Source organism: Dendrobium catenatum, unplaced genomic scaffold, assembly GCF_001605985.2.
Source record: "Dendrobium catenatum unplaced genomic scaffold, ASM160598v2 fragScaff_scaffold_101, whole genome shotgun sequence".
Lineage (NCBI taxonomy): Eukaryota > Viridiplantae > Streptophyta > Magnoliopsida > Asparagales > Orchidaceae > Dendrobium > Dendrobium catenatum.
The window spans coordinates 39,529-58,201 of NW_021318563.1; the positions used below are offsets into that span (position 1 = coordinate 39,529).

An 18,673-nucleotide genomic window follows, 5' to 3' on the forward strand; every position below is an offset into this window, starting at 1 on the left:
AAAAAAAATTATTGTATTTGATGTGCATACAACCAAACAACTTATCCATTTCTAAAATACATATATTCACTTTACTTTATATATTTAAAAATCTCATTTATTTTAAATTCTTCAAACCAACCAAGCCCTAAATTCAATTTAAAATAAGTATAAAACAAAAAGAAAAAGAAAAGAAAAAAAATATAATATAACCCCTTAATTTGGCCTTTTGCAAAGCTACCACAAAGTTATTATATATTTCTATATCTAACTTCAAAACTTTTGCATTTAATTATCTACCATTTCATTATCTAAATTACAAAGCATATACATAAATATATATTTTCTTTAACTAAATTAATATTTATAATATTTTGAATATAAATACATAAAACTCTTAGGATTTATTTGGGATATCTACAAATATTTTGTAAGGAAGCTCGTTTCAAAAAAATAACTTTTCTGAAAGCTACTGTGTCTATTCTAAATATGTTCTTTTTTAATATATCGAACAATTGCTTCCTTAAAATTACCACACGAGCAACTCTTGCTGTAAAAAATAAATTTTTATCAATTAAATTTTAAATTAGTCACCTAACTATTCATATATGATCATTTTAGTTCTAGAGTATATCGTTACTCAAATTTAATCTCGCAACTATACAAAATAATTCCTTTGGGACACAAAACAAGAATTAATTTTGTAAAGTCGAGGACTAAATTAGTCATATACAATAATCTTAGGATTATTTTAATTTTTTTATATTTTTACATAAAATTTTAAATAATAATAATAAATAATCAAATAAAATTATGATTATATTTTAGATAATAAAATAGTGAAAAAAAAATTATTGTTTAATGTTTTTCTTTGAAACGAGCGTATAAACCGGCTACCATCCCGTTAGGAAGTGCAGATCGTCTGCAGAGTAGAGAGAGAGAGGAAAAATCTGAAGAAATCAAGTCCAGTTCTCTCTCTCTTGAAATGGCAATGGGAAGCCTCTTCCCACTCCATCCCATCTCCACCGCCGCCGGCGCAGCCGCCTCCGACCGCCTCCTCTTCCTCCCACCTCTTCCCACCCCCGATCTCGCAGAACCATCCGCCGGCATCGACGTTGGCAACCGCAAGCTGCTACGCGACCTGAGCACCTTCGGCATCGGCGGGGCCTGCTCCTTCTTCATCGAAGCGATCCGACCGGCACATCTGATCTCCGCGGCCCGCCTGGCCCGATCTCGCTCCCTCCCTCTTCTTATACTTGGCCGTGGCTCCAACTGCCTCTTCTCCGACCGTGGCTTCGACGGCCTCGTCGTCCTCAACCGCTCGTCTATCGACGAGACCGTCGAAGTGGTTGGGCCCGGTCGGGTTCGGGTCGGGAGCGGGTACCCGTTCAATCGGCTCGGGGTGAGGACGGCGGTGGAGGGCTGGGGCGGACTGGAATTCGCGGGAGGGATACCGGGGACGGTGGGCGGGGCGGCGTTCATGAATGCCGGGGCTAACGGGCAGGAGACGGCGGAGGTGGTGGAGAGCGTGGAAGTGGTGAATCGGGAAGGAGAGGTTAGGGTTTTGGGGAAGGAGGATTTGAGGTTCGGATATCGATGGTCGTCGCTGCAGGAGATGGATGATTTGGCGGCGATTCTCACCGTCACTTTCCGGCTACGGCCGGCGCCGACGGCGAGGAATCGGCAGCGGGAGTTTCTTGAAAGGTGAGCACCTGTCGTTATCTTTTCTCTTTTCTCTCTCCAAACGTGGAAAAGTTTTGGTTCAGAAAACCTTTATTATTTTATTAAATTACTATAAAAATTTTGAAAAATTAATCTCATTTACATAAAATTTATATCTTGATATTTATAATTAAAAAAAAAAGTATTGAATAGTTTTTTTTTATTGAATAGTTTTTTTTATTTATTCATTTTAAAATTTGAGAAATTTATGGGCTGAAAAATTAATTAAAATTTTATTACCATGTGTTTTCAAATTATTGAATTTATTTTGAAATAATAATAATATATAAATAATTAATTATTATTTGAAAAAAAAAACTTATATTAGAATATTTTGATTATAAAGTAATCTTGATAGAATTTTAAATTTTGCTATTAATATAATATTAACTACTTGTATAAAAATTTTATTCTGATTTTCTTAGTCACATATTATGATAATTTTTTATTATTTGTATTGGCCCCATTTAAAATAAATTCACATAATATTTTCCCATAAACTTCACAAATTTTGCATACTTAAAACGCTGACTTTATCTACAATATGAGAAAGTCAATCAATCTGATAGTCATAGCTGACCTCACTGCAACTAATATGTAGGAAGCAACACATCATATTATATATGAAATTTGCATGCCTTTTCAATTTGCTTGATTTTTTATTTTGTGTTCTTAGATCGAATGAGGAAAAGGTATCATTGACTTCTTTAAGAAGCTGTAAGAAGTTGTAAGAAGTTATATATCTGAAAAATTAGCTTGGCATATCACACATTTTGTTCTACCAATTTCTTCCTATCACTTTCATTGAGGTGGCTTTGTTCTCAAATCTTATGAGAAAAGTCACTACTGATCTCATTCGCATTTTATACATGAAAATTCAATATATTATGTCATGCAGTTATATTTTGACACATTTGAATCCTAAGGACACACCATGACCCTTTAGGTCAACTCTCATTCAATTCAAGCAATTCAACTCATGATCCTATCTATTCCATAAAATTTGGGCTAATTTGAGTTCACCAGGCTTATTTTTAGGAGAGATTATTACATATGGAATTTGGACCGAGAGAATTGTTCAGTTTTGTGACTGTGAAAAGTTACTGTTTACTATTGTGCTTTTATTGTTTATAGTAAAAAGAACCGAACGGTTCTCTATGTATGGACTTTGCATGTAATAATCTGTTATTTTTAAACTTTTATTTGGTCCGATTACCTGACGTAGCTCTACGTTCATACGCCACTAAAATAGTATCACGTGTTCTCACTATTTACCATGTGGCCCGACAACCCCAACCTGGAATGGAGACGGGATTGCTATGTTCGCGTGTTGCTAGGTATTGCTCGGTATTGGCCGATTTTGCTCGGCAATAACGAGAAATACAATTCTGTGAAGGCCAATACCGAGTAATACCGAGTTTTTCTCGGTATTGCTTGGTATTTCTCGGTATTACTCGGTATTGGTCTTCACAGAGCGATATTTTTCATTATTGCCAAGCAATACCTAGCAATACCGAGCAATACGTGAATATAGCAATCCCGAGTCAAGTTGTTGGGCCACGCGGTATTGAGTAAGACCACGTGGCGACATGTTATTGGCGTCCGAATGTAGAGCTACTTTAGACACTCTGGACCCTCATACCCACTCAAGTCAAGTCTTAGGTCCTAATCAAATGTAAGCCATAAAATAGGTTGAACCTAGCTTAATTGAATCGATCTAAACATTAACTTGACAACTACCTTAGATACTATAGGCCGCCTATCTTAATCAAATTTAAGTAACTTAGCTAACCCTCAATAGCTAAATGGATTTAAACCAATTGAAAAAAAAATCCTCCCTTTATTGGGAGAGATTACTATGTACGGAGTTCGGACACAGAGAACCGTTCGATTTTATGATTGTGAACAATAAAAGTACAGTGGTGAACATTAACTGCATTTTTATTCTTCACACTCGCAAAATCAAATGATTTTCTGTGTCAAACTCCACACGTAATAATCTCTCGTTTATTAGCAATGAACTTGGCATTCATTCACCTTCCAAAAAATGGTGGCATGGAATCCTAGGCTAAGGACACACCATTTAATGCTTATAATGATCCATTATTTTTGCCCATTTTGAGAGAGGGAGGGAGAGATTATGCCAAAGCTAGACCCCTTCTTTTGACAAGAAATCATCAGGAGAGAACAAGCTTGAGAGAGCCAGCTGATTCTTTCTTCACTTACCTTGCTCAAACCATAACCTTAACGTTAGTGATAGAGGGAGAGGAAGAGCTACACCCTAGAGCTCAATTCAAGACTGAGGTTTCGTTTGGGACGACTTTTTTTATTGTTTCTTAAAGCAGCTTTTAAGTACAAAAATTTTAACTTTTGTAATATAAAACTGTTTTAAGAAGCAATATGAAAGCTGTCCCAATCGAAGCCTGAATGAGCCTACATCTACTTGCAAGTAGTCAAAATCAATAAAGAAACTCAAGGATCCATCTTGATTTAACCATGTAATATTAAACCCTAACTTTTAGGTTTCATTTGGAAAAGCTTTTGATTACTATTTTTTTTGCTACTTTAAAAAAAATTATTGAAAAATTAATATAGAAAACAGTAAAAAAGTTGTCCCAAACGAAGTCTGAGACAACTTTCTTGTTATTTTCTAAAATAATTTTTTTAATACAAAAAATTCAAATTCAAAATTTTTGTACTAAAAAATTGCTTTAGAAAATAACAAAAAAAACTATCCCAAATGAAACCTTAGGCTGCTAGCCATTTGGTGTTTTTTCCAACAATAAATATGCCAATCGATGGCAATATTGTGAATCATTCCTACTGTTCTTAAGGTTATATGATGAAGATCCAGCCGTTCAAATTTACCTGACTTCATTAGGAAATTAGCATATGTATATTTAAGATTTAATTAACTTAAATTATGCTATAAGTATATTTAAGGCTTTGATAAATTATTTTAAATGTATTCTTAATTGAAAAAAAATATGAAAATAAGATAGAAAATATTTCTAAATTTAGAATTTTTTTTTAGAAAATAATGTTTTTTATTTTTATCAAATTAATGTAATTTATTTAGGTTATAATTTATAAAAAATTATTTTTTTGGTTTTATGAAATTAAGAAATCTATTTAAAATCATGTAAATGAAACGAGGTTCCTATTATAAAAAATAACTTGAGTAATTTTTCTAATTATTTAAATTAATTTAATAATTTAGAACTCATTAAATGATATTTTTGGAATTAAATAATTACATGCACTATAAAAATGTCATTTTCATTAAAGGGTTGTTTGGATGTTTGAAATAGGAACCCGATAAGATTCTTATTTTTTGTATTTTTTGTTTGGTTTGAAGTAAAATGAATGTAATGTAAAGTGCAAAAAAGATTGTTGTCAGGGTGGTTAATGGTAGTCCGGCAGGTGGCTGACAGTTATCGGGGTCGGCAGTGGACGGCGGTGGTCAGGTGGCCGGTGTTGGCCGGTGGTGGCCGGCAGGCGGTGGCGGAGGTAGAGGCTAGCGGTGGTGAAAGCATTGCTTATAAACTATTAAGATCCACATTGATATCTCCTAAACTACCCATCACACACATCTCACCTACTTTTTATTCAATCTATTTATCATTTTATCCAGAACTGAACTGAACTGAAAATTTTTTCCTTGGATCCTATAAACTGAATCTGCAGGAGGAGGAAGACACAACCCATCAGTGAACGAAGCGCAGGCTCTGTTTTCCGAAACCCAGCGGGCTGCGGTGTGGCCGCCGGCGAACTCATCGAGATCGCCGGCCTCAAAGGATGTGTGATTGGAGGAGCCAAAGTTTCTGAGCTTCATGCAAACTTCATAATCAACACTGGTGGAGCGACAGCCAAAGACGTTCTGGCTCTCATAGCCTTCGTTAAGGACAAGGTAGATCGAATGTTTGGTATAGAGCTCAAAGAAGAAATAAGGTATGTGCCTTACAGTTCTGCTTAGGAATAATTAGCTGAACTATACAGATTTTCTTCTTCTTCTTCTTTTTAATTTTTGGGCAGTGAACTTCATTCTCCTATGATATGATAAATTATTCAATTATAGAGGATCTATTTGAAGCATTTAATGCTGTGAAGCAAGCATTGAGATGCTTGAGAAAGTATTATGTGTGGAGTTTAGGCAGGAAGAATCGTCCGGATATGTATGTGTACACACTGTGTACATATTTGTATACAGTGTGTATCAAATTTTTGTATACATGTGTGTTTACAGTATGTCATTCACAATCCGGACGGTTCTTCCCATCCAAATTTCGCACTGAATAATTTCTCCTGGACTGATTTTGGTTTTTCCACAAGGATTTGTATATGGCCTATGATGATGGCTAATAATTGTTGCATTTTCAGAACCATATGGCTGATTTCTGAAGTCTTGTATGAGTGATAGTTATTTCAATTTATTATTTGGATGAATAACAATAACAACAACATCAAGCCTTTATCCCACTACGTGGGGATTATTTGGATGAATAATGCTATAATTTTCCAAGAAATTTGTATTCAAACCACAGTGACATCTCTCTCTCTCTCTCTGTTCATCAAAAGCATGTATTTTTTTCTGGAAATTGTCTCAGCTGCTTGGTGCATTCTTGCTATGGGTGATCTGATTTTTGCCTTCTGTAATAGGGCGGATTATTACGTCCGGTCACAGGATGTCTGGACATCCAATCCAGACATGCAACGTCATCTAAATACACCGAGGCCCAGTGTAGTTTGGTGACGTGGTGCATCTGGATTGGTGTCTGAACAAATCCGGACACCGGACGTAATAATTTGCCCTGTAATAGACTTCACATAGTCACCAAATGGAACTCTAAATACATTTCTAGCACAATCTCTACCCTAAAAAATGAGCAGATTAGGTTTTATGACTTATTGACAAGTACTATTGACATCACTCTTCTTCAACGGGCTCTTCATTCTTAGAATTCCTTAACAGATCATTGAGCAAATAGCTGATTATTAAGAACTCGGAAGACTTGGGCTTTATTTGGGGTAGCTTTCTTATTATTTTCTAAAATAACTTTTTAGTACAAATATTTCTAAATAAAAAAAAATTTACTAGAAAGCCGTTTTAGAAAGCAGCATTAAAGCAGTCCAAATGAAATCTTAAGCTTTGTTCTGGATGGTTTTCTTAATGCTTTATAAAGCTGATGTAAAAAAAATAAAATTTTAAAGTTTAGTAGAAAATACCTTTTTAATATAATTTTTTTTTAAAGCAACAAAAAAGCATTTGTCCAACAAAAATGGTGGTTACATCTTCATTCTTTAGGAACATTTAAAATTATTATAAAAAAAAAAACCTTAACATATTTGTGAATTGAATTATTGGTTAATTGATGATATATGATTTTATGCTATCATTAATAATAATTTTAGGGTCTTTGGGACGAAGGAAGGGATGCCCTTTTTCTCCATACTCTCTAATCTTATCGACCATTGGAGCTACTCCAACCTTTTTCGCATAAATACTACAAAGATTATTATGAATTTATTATATCTTCTAAAATCCTCAAAGGTCATTAGCCACATAATTAAAATCACCAACTCTATTGAAACCTTGAAGGCATGATATCTTGTGTAGGGGCTTCAACCCTAATTCAACATTTTACAAATAAGAAGCAATATGTTGAAATCAACATAACATGCTAAAGCATGGATTGAAAGGAGTTATTCACCTCTAATTACAAGCAACAAATAAGAAGCAATATATCTCCCACATTTGAAATCAACATAAAATAAGAAGAAAGAGAAGCATAAAATTAGGTTAATTGTTGCAGAGAGGACGATGCTCAGGTGGATGAGTAGCTGAATTATTAGAGATAAAATGTGAACTAAGATTATACGTTAAAAGATTAGAGTAGCTCAACTGGCAGAAAAGATTAAAGAGAATCACCTTAAATAATTTGATCACATAAACCATCTACCTTCGAATGACCTGATTGGAAGAGTAGATATATTAGATTTGACCTATGTTAAAAAGATGGTGGTAGATATAAAAAAAAAAAGTTGGCTAGAAACATGGGCGAAGGGAGGGGGGGCACGTGGCCCCCTAAAAAAATGAAAATTTTATTTTTTAATCTCAAGACAAAATCAAGTTGAAAACTTCAAGAATTAAATTGGAGATCATATAAACTCCAATTTCAGTAAACTTATAGTCGAACTGAACGTCTCAAAAATAAGAACCCAACAACACCAAATTCAACTCAATCTGAACCCAAATGACTCCAAATCAAAGACCCGAAGCATATTTGGAGGGTTCAAACCATAATTTGTATTACCAAACGATTTCCAAACATGACATTCTTATAATCGAATCAAGCGGCTAGACAAGACTAATCCAACAAGCCCAAGATCGTCGAATTCTAATATCACTAAGACATTTAAATGCCCAATAAACAGTCCGGGATCAAAATTGATCATCCATTCAAATCACTCCCAATTTAATTTCCTATTTATTTACATTTTTTTCTTGATTGATATTATCTTAATCTTATATTGATTCGATCTTAAAGAGATTTTATGATTTTTTTGTGAAATAAAATTTTTAATATCACATATTTAGTTAATATATTAAACATGATCTAACAGAAATTAAGTGCTTTGATGATTGAAATCATTTTGTGAAGGAAGAAAATTAACTAATTCACTATCAAAGTTTTATCACTTTTAATACTAATTATATTGGTCCTAAGCCTGGATGTAAAAAGTTTGAAGGAAAATTTAGAAAAAAAAAAAATTAGGCCCCCCTAGATATATTTTCTGGCTCCGCCACTGACTATAAAGTATAAGAAATGAAATTTTTTATTAAATTTAAATAAGAATTCAACTTTTAAGAGAACATAATAGAGAAAAAGAATTCATAAAAACTTGATGTTGTTGTTTTATAAAATAAGAAAACAAACAAACAAATACAGTTTATATATAAATCCAAATCTGAAAATTTAGATGGAGCTACCAAACAAAGTATTACATCCAAAGGACATAACTTACAGAAAGAAAACATGTCGCTTGCTAAGACTTTACATTATTATATAAGAAATATTTTGGCAACCTAAAACAACCAAACAAACAAGACAGACAGGTTCATTCTGATCTATGAAAATTGATATAATTTTGAATAAACCAATCATGCACATAACGGGTTATTAGATCATCCGTGTTATCACCGGGTTGGATTTGAGTCCATATCTTTGACCTGTTATTAAATAGGCCAAGTTTGAATCGATTGAATTCATATCTGGTCAAGTTTGGGTCGGACCCAAGCTCTACCTGTTAACTCGTTTTGAAACCAATAGATAGATAGATAGAGAGATGAGAGAGAAAGAGAGAGAGAGAGAGAGAGAGAGACAAAGTTAATTATTAGACTTTTCAGCAGAGTGGTCATCAAGCCATGAAATAATGTCACCAAGAACTCGGAAAATCATCTCATCAGATTCTCCTTCAATAAGGGAATGGTAAGCACCTTCATAAAGGAGGAGTTTTTTGTCTGAGCTTTTGGCCTTCTCATACAAAGCCTTGCTGACTGAGGGATCAGTCACCTTATCAGCCTCACCATGCAGAATTAATAAAGGTAGAGAAACCTGAAAGAAAAAGAAATTTGTCATAAGAGGTCAGATGCAACAGGTACCCTCAAACATGCTAGAACTTTCTTTCTAGAACTTTCCTTTCATTTTTGTTTTTTCATTCATTGAATAAGAAAATTTAAAAGTTTCTTTTCATTGGGAGGATTCACGTAATCTTAAGAGTCGCGAGCAAAAGAAGTCAAAGTGAAATATTGGACTTTGACAAAACCGACTAACCGGAGCTACAGGGGTCGAGGGTGGTTGGTTCAATAGATTGATGTGTGTAATTAGCACTCTTATGATTCACATTAGAGTAATTGATTGCAAGTAAATTCTTATAATTCATTTTATGAAATGAAAAATGAAGAGGTTGATGTGTGTTTATTGAGATTATTGGATTCCAAGAAGGAAGAGGCTTGGTGGCTGGCCTCAGCAGTGGAGAAGTTGGGCGATTCCTTTAGTTTTGTCATTTTGATGAGTGATGAGTTCAAGTACTTTGCATAAACCCTGACTATCTTTTGTTGTAGAACTCTTCTACAATCTCCCCTCCACACTTCCATACCATTTATCCAATAATGTTCTCAGAAAAATTCACACAAATGTCCCATAGAAGCTCTCGGCCATGAAGAACCCTAACTTGAGCTAATCTAATTCTAAATTCCATTTTGTCTACCCAAAATACCATGAAAAAATGGTGAAATACTTCAAAATTAAAGTAGACACACTCCTCTATCTATATTTGAAGAGTTTCCGAGGCCTGGAGTTCCTAAATTCTCACACAAATACTCTAATGTCCAATATTGACAAAAAATATCATCTTCCATATCCAAAGAATGCCACAAGCTATGATGCAGAGTGATGACAAGCACGTAGAAATGCACATGAGTAGGCCCAACAACACTTGAGCAGGGTTGTCTTAGCATAAGCACATAGATGTCAGCAAAGCAAGCAACAAGAGAGCATTGGCCCGTCAGGCGGAACGCAGTCGAATCAAGCACAAATACACACATGGGGGAGAGCGAATGTCAAGCGAGTGAAGGCATGGAGAGGCGAGCTCCATGATGAGCTCAAAAATACAATAAGAGAGGCAGTCGCGTGGTATGCTAACTTGGAGGCTAGAAAGAGATCAGATGGGAGAGAGGTCACCAAAGAGAAGGGGGCAAACAATCATTGAGGTTGGGTCATCCTCGCTCTGATACAACATTGGAACATAGAATCTTATCGATTTATTTTAACACTAACACATGCGCCTACATATTGGTAAATACATGTAATAAATCAGGAAAAAATAATGAGGAGAATATCCTTAGTTATGAGAATATATTACAATGATAAAGATAAATACTAAGAACCTAAAAAAATTTCAATCTAATAAAATCTCTAAGACGAGATAATAGGATGTGGGAACACACAATTCTGCCTCCTAAGGATAAAAATATATTTTTTCAAAGGATAATGGGATCTATGCTTTAATTAATCGCTCCAAGTTCTCCATCCTCCAACTCTTACTGAAATATTAATAACTTATAAGGCTTTTTAATTGATTCTTAATAATCTTGAGTCTAAAATTCATAGGACAAATCTGAAGGATTATGCCTTCCTGTGGTTAAAAAATGCTTTAATTTCCAAGAGATTAAACAACCTTATTCCAATTTTTAACAAGAAGCTTCGGAAGAAGTTCAAAAATCAAGATAGCTTATGGGCTCATTTAATCTTCTATAGGGAAGTTTTCGGATTTTGTTGTTGAAGAAATTTAATGCAATTAATGATGATGCAGAGAGGGTTGTTTTGGGGTTTGGGTGCTAGCGGCATCTCTTCCTGGTATAATGTATGGTGTAAGAATATCTCCTTAGCTGATTACCATCCTAAGCTATTTAATAACTCGTCTAAAGTGGCAAAATATTTTCAGGATGGTAATTGGAATATTGGAAACACGTTTAATACATTGCCTAATCACTTAGCTCCAATGGTGCTTGAAAGAAAAATGTGGAGGGGTTTTATAGCTTTTGGATTGGGAAGGTTTAATATATTGTGTCGAGTATTTTAGAGAGGTAAGAGATTATTGTAGTTGGCCAAAAGCTTCTAAACCTAAGTTCGCCGAACTTACAACTGGGTAGGCGTAAAATGGAATGAGAGGAGAGGATAATTTTTTTTTATTTTTTTTTTTTTATGATAGGAGAGGATAAGGATGATGCTTTGAAGCCTTGCCAAAGAATCACAAAAAGGTTTGTAGTCCTGAACTAAAAGACTTCGAGGAAGAAAGACACCTCTGTTGATGTAATTTGGCTTTGACTGAAAGCTTCCATCACCTCTTGGAAATGGAGAAACCCTAGCTGCAAGTAGAAGATCACCTACATTTAGTAAATTATTTGATTGACATGGTAATTGCCTCGGACATGGGAAGGAAGAGCAATGCTAGGATTTTCATTGGACAGCTTTTGGAAGTCAATCTATTAGGCTTTTTTGAGCTCAAGAAGTAGGATATCATTATCTTACTTTAAAATTCATGAAATTTCTATCTTGAATTTTGTTTTAAAAGAGAATATATAATGGAGAATGAACTCATGTGATATTATGAATGGTACTTATAAGTTATAAGTATGGAAATCTCTTCATAAGTAATACTTTAATGTTGAAAATCTTTTATATTGAACTAGTTTCAATTCACGGATGAACACTTAAACAAGATCCTAAAGGCTTGTTAAAATTTATGGAATCCTAGTTTGATTTATGATAGAATTCATTACTCTAATGATCTAACTTCAGACATTCAATCACAAGAACATCAACTATGACGAGCATACAAGTTACTGCATAATATCATGTATATATGTAGTGTACAATAAAGATCCCTTCATAATCATGTTATATGTAAGGTTGTGAAAACTAGATTGAATATCAAATTAAAAGAATGAGAGGTTCAACATTCAATGATTTGAAAGAGGTGGAACCAGATGACTTAATAAATGTTAAAAAATATTTAAATAAATCCTAAATGATATAATAATGATGTAATAATTATATAATCATATAATTTTGTGACTAAAAAATAAACAGAGTTCATGAACAATATTTTATGTAATTTTAAATTTAAATATATTAAATCTTTAAATTTGATTTTTAATTTAAATTTAGCATACTTAAGTCGAATTGGCTGCTCTAGTCATTTTTTGAAAACTATGGTTATATATGAATTGTGAACTTACTATCATGACTTAGATAACATGTAAAGCATCCTTCATATATTGAATACTTATGATGTGATTATTCACTTGAAATGCAAGCTTTTAGATGGAACTCATTAATCATGCAAAACATGCTTGAAGTAATGACACGTAATTTTATAAAAATAATAGCAGGCATCATTTTGCTTATACATGAAAGTTAAGAAATTGGTTACGTAAAAGAAAAGGTAAACCTTCTTTGATTACGATTCCCCTTACTAAGTGTGTTCATGCCTTCAGTTCCACAAACCAATAAGCTCAAGAACTATAACAGATTTGGTCCAATTCATTAAGAAGATTCCAAACTAACCTATCCCAGTGAATTTGGATTGATTCCACTCCATTCTAGAATTCATTCCAATCAAAATATACAGCTTAAATAATTCTTAGTTGGACACAGAACATTAAGGTGAAGTGAGTAATCACATACTTCTGCAAGTCGACGTTCTATTTCCTGTGTGGTCTGGAGCATCTCCACGGCTGTCCTCAAGCGTGGTTTACCTCTGTAACCAATGACATTATATGCAGTCTGCATAATAAAGTAGCAAAATGTTATACGTATCTTCAGAGTTTCTATGAGAAATGTATGCATCAAAACAACATGGAAAAAAAAAATTATAACTTTGCATAAAGAAGTGCACATCCAGAAGTGTCTTCATACAGAAATATTGCAGATCTTATTAATTATACAAAAATGAAGAAAGGTTGGAGTCTCATAGAATGACCTGCTCCCGCTTTTTCAAGTCCTTGAATGCCATTTCTGCTAAATCCTTCTGAGGTACCAGCTTTTCTTTGGGAAGAACTTTGGCTAAACCGATCAGAAGATGCACCATGGGCCAAGGGGGAATCACGTCATCTGCTATCTAAAGAAAGCAATTTACGTGAACTATTGTGATTGAAAAGCTTAGGCAAACGGACAACAAAACCACAATAGCGCAAACCAATCAGACTACCTTACACATTGGTGCAAGCAGAATTGCACCATCCCATAACTGAGGCTGTTTAAGATGAATCTTCAAGGCGACTGCTCCACCCATTGATTCGCCAAATAAGAAGCTTCGATGGCCTTTGAATTCAGAATTTTCTGATTTCCAGTAATAATATAGCAAGTAAAGCAATTACCGATCCTGATAACCTAAGTAACATATTTTGCAGTAATTTTCACCAGAGTTAAATTCATATTCATTGAATGGACAAGTTACTCATGTTAATTTGAAATTCGTGTAGCTAAATCCTAGATCAATCAAACTATCATAAACATAATCATCATGAAATCTTACTCGGAGTGAAATGGAAAGTATAGATGAATCTACCTTATAAGATGTTTCAGGGTACAGATTTAAGAATATTTACTGGTTAAAATATTAGGGGCGAGGTAGAAAAGGATGAGGTTTGAAAAAAAAAATCTTGCTTGCATACAACAATAGGTTAGTTTTTAAGTAGGGAATAGGAATATATAATTCATTTTATTCAATTTTATAGTGATTTAGGCATTACTTATCTCCTTTATCACCTGATTTGACCAACATGTACTAAAACTTGACTAAATAGATCCAAAACTGAGAAACGAGGGAAGTTTGCAAATGCCTACACGCTGCACATTAATGGCTAAGTGCTAACTAACAACATAATTAGAAAGAATGTTGCATTCTTCATCTTTTCCTATTTATCATCTCTAAATATCCACCGACAAAAAAAATAACTAAAAGATTATATAAAGTTTCACTTAGAGCAACAGAATAACTAGGTCCAACCGCCCAACAAACAACTACTCGATTCTATTCTACAAACTTTTTCACAAAAAATTCAGCTCAATCATTTATCAAGAACCTGCATACCATATGCTATAAAAAATGTGTCCATCTTACTTAGTCAAACTTCTCTGATTAGCCCTATTTTTGAGAGACGCGAGACTATAGTGCAGCTGGGGTTTATGATTCTAATTGGCAACTTTAGCAAGAATCTTTTCAACATCCGACGTGAGGCATCGATCTACCGTTCCAATGCGATTATGCCCACCTAAAGGGCATACACAATGAGAACTTCGCCTTCAAGGAGGTGATCTTTGCATATACTGCTAGCCATAGAATGGGTTCGTTAGGCTCTGCTACTCGTTGATGTAGGAAAATAAGTCGACAAATGCTGCTTGGGAAAATGAGTTCTTCGACAAGGGAGCATGAATGGTGTTCCTCCAAGAAATACAAAACTGGATTTTGAAATTTATCTTTAAAACCAGAAAAAAGAAAAACAAACCACTCTCCTAACTCCCTAAGGAGTATATGGGTGCACATTGCCTCTATCCCCTAACATTTGATAGCAGGTAACTAACTTACGGAATAGAAGTACAGTACAAAATAAAAAAAGGTGCAAGACTAGAAAATAGAATTTTAGGCAGAGAAGAAGCGAGTTTGAAGTGGGCTAATGTGATCAATGTTCAACCCAAACCAGTTGCTTTGTCAAAAAACTAATGATATGCATGGCTAATGAGACAGAAAGCAATAGTAATGCATCTAAAAGCAATAAGAGCTGCAATGACAAACTCTTATTCTTTTCTTTTCTTTTCTTGGGTCAGAGCACAATTTTCTTTCAATAAGTGCAACACAAGGAACACCATGCAAATTTACTGTTCCAGCTAGCAAATTATGTAAAAAATTTACCTTTAATTTTGGAGAAATGCTCAACCACGTCATTAACAAGATTATCAAAGCTTGGGATATAGCCATGTAGTCCTTCTGAAAGACCAAAACCAGGGTAATCCATAGCAAAAAAAGCATAGCCAGCTGAGGCTATTTTCTTGGCAATACCTACACAAAGGTGAACATGTAATCATTAAGTTGCAGCCCGTTAAACATTCCACAGATACCAAAACAGTGGTACGAGTTCAAGAGCATGAATACCTTCAACAAAAAATGTGCAGGTGTCTCCATAACCATGACAGAAAAATACTAATGCCTTTACTGGAGAATTCTCTGGAAGCCAACGTTTAGTGAATATTTCCAGACCTCTAGAATTCACCTCATAGGACTGTCATAATTATTTGAAAAGAGGGAATTCACATTCAGAAAGATACAAAATGACAAAATGAATACTCAAGCGACTATTAGATTAATCAAATTCCAAGACAGTGATATGATTGAATGAAGTAAAGCGTTCAATAAAAATGATAAAGACAGAACACTCACATGCTTCTCATATCTTAGCCAAAAAAAATAAAAAACAAAAGATCAACAAAACTAAAAGATCAAAGATATAGTTACTAAGTTGCCTTGACCAGCTCAATTCTGAATGAATGCAGAGAAAGAAGGGAAAGAGTCATAGAAGGGAAAGAGTCATAGCCACAATGAAGTTAAAAGAAGTGCACTTCTATTTGGTTAGGACAATACAAATTGATCATCTTTATCTTCTTTTCTTTTGGGAAACAGCCACAACTGGCATAAACACAGATGCCATCCAAGGATTTGCAAAACAATGCTGCTTAACCTTTAACGAGTTCAAGAAGAGAAAAAGATAACAATAAAATAACAAAGAGCTGGGTCTACAGAACTCATTACCTCCTTCATTTTTATCCCTTCATATTCCGCCTGTATAAAAATCAGAGAAAGAACATTAGCCAGAAGAACTTGGTCAAATTAACATTGTCTGAAAGCAAAAACTAGTTAAATCTAAAGAAACTAAGAGATTAAAAGATTAGACATCAAATGCAACAAAAGCTTGTATGGTAAAAAACAACTGCGATGAAATTGTGACGTAAGAGATACTGATATTAAAACTAAAGAATAATTATTCAAACTTCATTCATTTGTTGAAAACGAGAACAGATGCGAAGAAAAACATAATTTCCTCCTCCACTTTGGGGGTTCAATAATTCAGAATCGCACCACCAATTCATTTAATTGGATTTCCATCCAAGTATACTTTGGGTTGGTGCAGCGCTTGCAGGAGAAAAGCAATTCAAACTACAACAAAAAAATGTGTCGTGGAAGCCAACAAGAGAAGGAAGAAGATAAGGAAAAAGAGAAAAATCCTTTTACTATGTGGTAATTCCCAGAGCGAAGTAAGTACAAAAAAAGAATGACCTCTCCTCTATGTGACGGTTAGAATAGTTACATGAAGAAGGTAAACCATTTTAAGTGCTAACGAATACCATTATATCTACTAAAACAAGCGCAGTAATGCAGCAATAAACAGAGGAAAAGGTCGCAATACAGAATAGACTTCCGTGATTTGAAGGTAGAGGAATAAGCTGCATCAGTTCTCTCCTTCTCAAAAAGAACTCTAATCAAGTTCAGCGAGGTGCATGATACTATCAGCTGGAGGGGGATAGATGTAAATGTCTGCAATGTTGAAGGTAGAAGAAATGTTTAAGTTTGGTTGTAGGGAAACAACATATGCATTTTTGTTGATATGGTTAGAAATAGGGGATGGCCCAAGTTTTTGTGGCTTTAATTTTAATTAGGCATCAGTAGGTAATCGCTCATTGCAAAGATGAATTATTACTAAGCCTCTCAACTTGAAGATCTTGAGTTGGCAGAATAAATCTACGTGCTATTTATAGCTTATATTAGCTGCTGTCAATTTGTTCTAAACATCTTGAACCATATCGTTGAAATTAGTAACCAAGTCAATAAGAAGTTTGCTCCGCACTTTGGAAATGATTGCAAGATGGATTGTATGGTTAGGTATTTTAAAATAAATAATAATGAATGGGCATTTTATCATGGATCTGTTGGCTATAGAGTTGTAGGCACGTGTTGTTTATCCTAATCCCAACACTTCGGGTGGTTTCCGACAAGATAACAGATCATATTGTCTGTTATCTTGTCGGCTGTCAATTAGCACTTAGTACCTCAGTTTGCTCATCGGCTTGAGCATGATAAGTTGAGCCCATGTGAAGTTAAGTTTTAAGACAATTCCATAACTCTCACAAAAAAAAAAAAAAAAAACTAATAAATTTAACATCATGATCTGATGTCAAACTCTAAGGAAGAACACGGAGGTGCACGATTTCTTTGAAAAAAATACGAGCAACATTTAGTACATCAAAAATTTTCTTACCAGTTATGAAGTTTACCATTTTTTAAAATCAATCAACAACAAACATGAATGAATTTGCACATTGTGTTTTAGGTAGTCCCAAAGTGAAATCAAGACTAAGGCCTTCCCAAATGAAACTAACAATTGGCAATGGAAATACAACCCTATGTCTTGAGTGGCACATTTTTATGCCCGGAAAATAACACATTTTTTAATAAATGATAGATGTCCTATTGTAGTTTAGGCCAAAGAAATGAGTTTGAAAGAATGTCAGGGACTTGTTTTGTCCGATGTGAGGACTAGTCCTCCATAAATTTCATTGGTCAATTGCTATTGAAGTGAGGTGTTCGAGATGCACAATCGATTTCTATTGAATAGGAATCCCCACTGCAGTGAAAAATCCTTGATTTGGGAATGATTATAGAGGTATTAAGTTAATGTGTCATACTTTAAAATTATGGGAGCGAGTTATAGAGCATAGGTTGCGGCGTGATACTAATGTTTCTCAAAATCAATTTGGATTTATGCCGGGTAGGTCGACTATGGAAGCCATACATTTATTCAGAGGTTTGATGGAAAAATATAGAGGAAATAAGGAGGATCTACATATGATATTTATTGATTTAGAAAAAGCATATGATAAAGTTCCAAGAGAAGTGCTATGGAGAGTTCTTGATAAGAAAGGAGTCAATAATGCTTATATTCAAATCATTAAAGATATGTATGCAGGAGCTATTACTTGTGTTCAAACACAAGGTGGTTTGACCAAGTATTTCCCTATTTCGGTTGGGTTACATCAAGGATCAGCCTTAAGCCCATATCTATTTGCTTTAGTCATGGATGTTCTCACTAGACATTTGCAAGATGATGTACCTTGGTGTATGCTTTTTGCTGATGATATTCTTCTTGTTGATAAGACTAGAGAGGGAGTTGAAGGTAAACTTGAATTATGGAGGTCAACCTTAGAGTCTAAAGGTTTTCGCTTGAGTAGATCTAAAACGGAATATATGGAGTGTAATTTTAGTAGTAATAGTCCTAGTGAGGGGATTGTGACTTTGGGCGATCAAGTCATTAATAAGAGTACACGTTTTAGGTATCTTGGATCTATTGTTCAGA

At 34.3% G+C, this 18,673-nt stretch overlaps 2 protein-coding genes across 2 annotated transcripts; one reads left to right on the forward strand and one right to left on the reverse strand.

The window, feature by feature from the left end:
- The first annotated feature begins 882 nt into the window (after nucleotides 1-882).
- Nucleotides 883-5,842, forward strand: LOC110097274 (UDP-N-acetylenolpyruvoylglucosamine reductase). The gene is made up of 2 exons (XM_020823551.2): nucleotides 883-1,683; nucleotides 5,389-5,842. The coding sequence occupies exons 1-2, from the start codon at nucleotides 965-967 to the stop codon at nucleotides 5,675-5,677; spliced, it is 1,008 nt and encodes a 335-aa protein (XP_020679210.2). The 5' UTR covers nucleotides 883-964; the 3' UTR covers nucleotides 5,678-5,842.
- Nucleotides 5,843-8,636: 2,794 nt separating this feature from the next.
- LOC110097215 (caffeoylshikimate esterase-like) lies at nucleotides 8,637-16,104 on the reverse strand. Its single transcript, XM_020823478.2, has 7 exons — nucleotides 16,075-16,104; nucleotides 15,421-15,547; nucleotides 15,181-15,327; nucleotides 13,477-13,607; nucleotides 13,249-13,386; nucleotides 12,954-13,052; nucleotides 8,637-9,317 (listed from the first exon to the last, which is right to left on the reverse strand). The coding sequence occupies exons 1-7, from the start codon at nucleotides 16,081-16,083 to the stop codon at nucleotides 9,090-9,092; spliced, it is 879 nt and encodes a 292-aa protein (XP_020679137.1). The 5' UTR covers nucleotides 16,084-16,104; the 3' UTR covers nucleotides 8,637-9,089.
- Nucleotides 16,105-18,673: the final 2,569 nt, after the last annotated feature.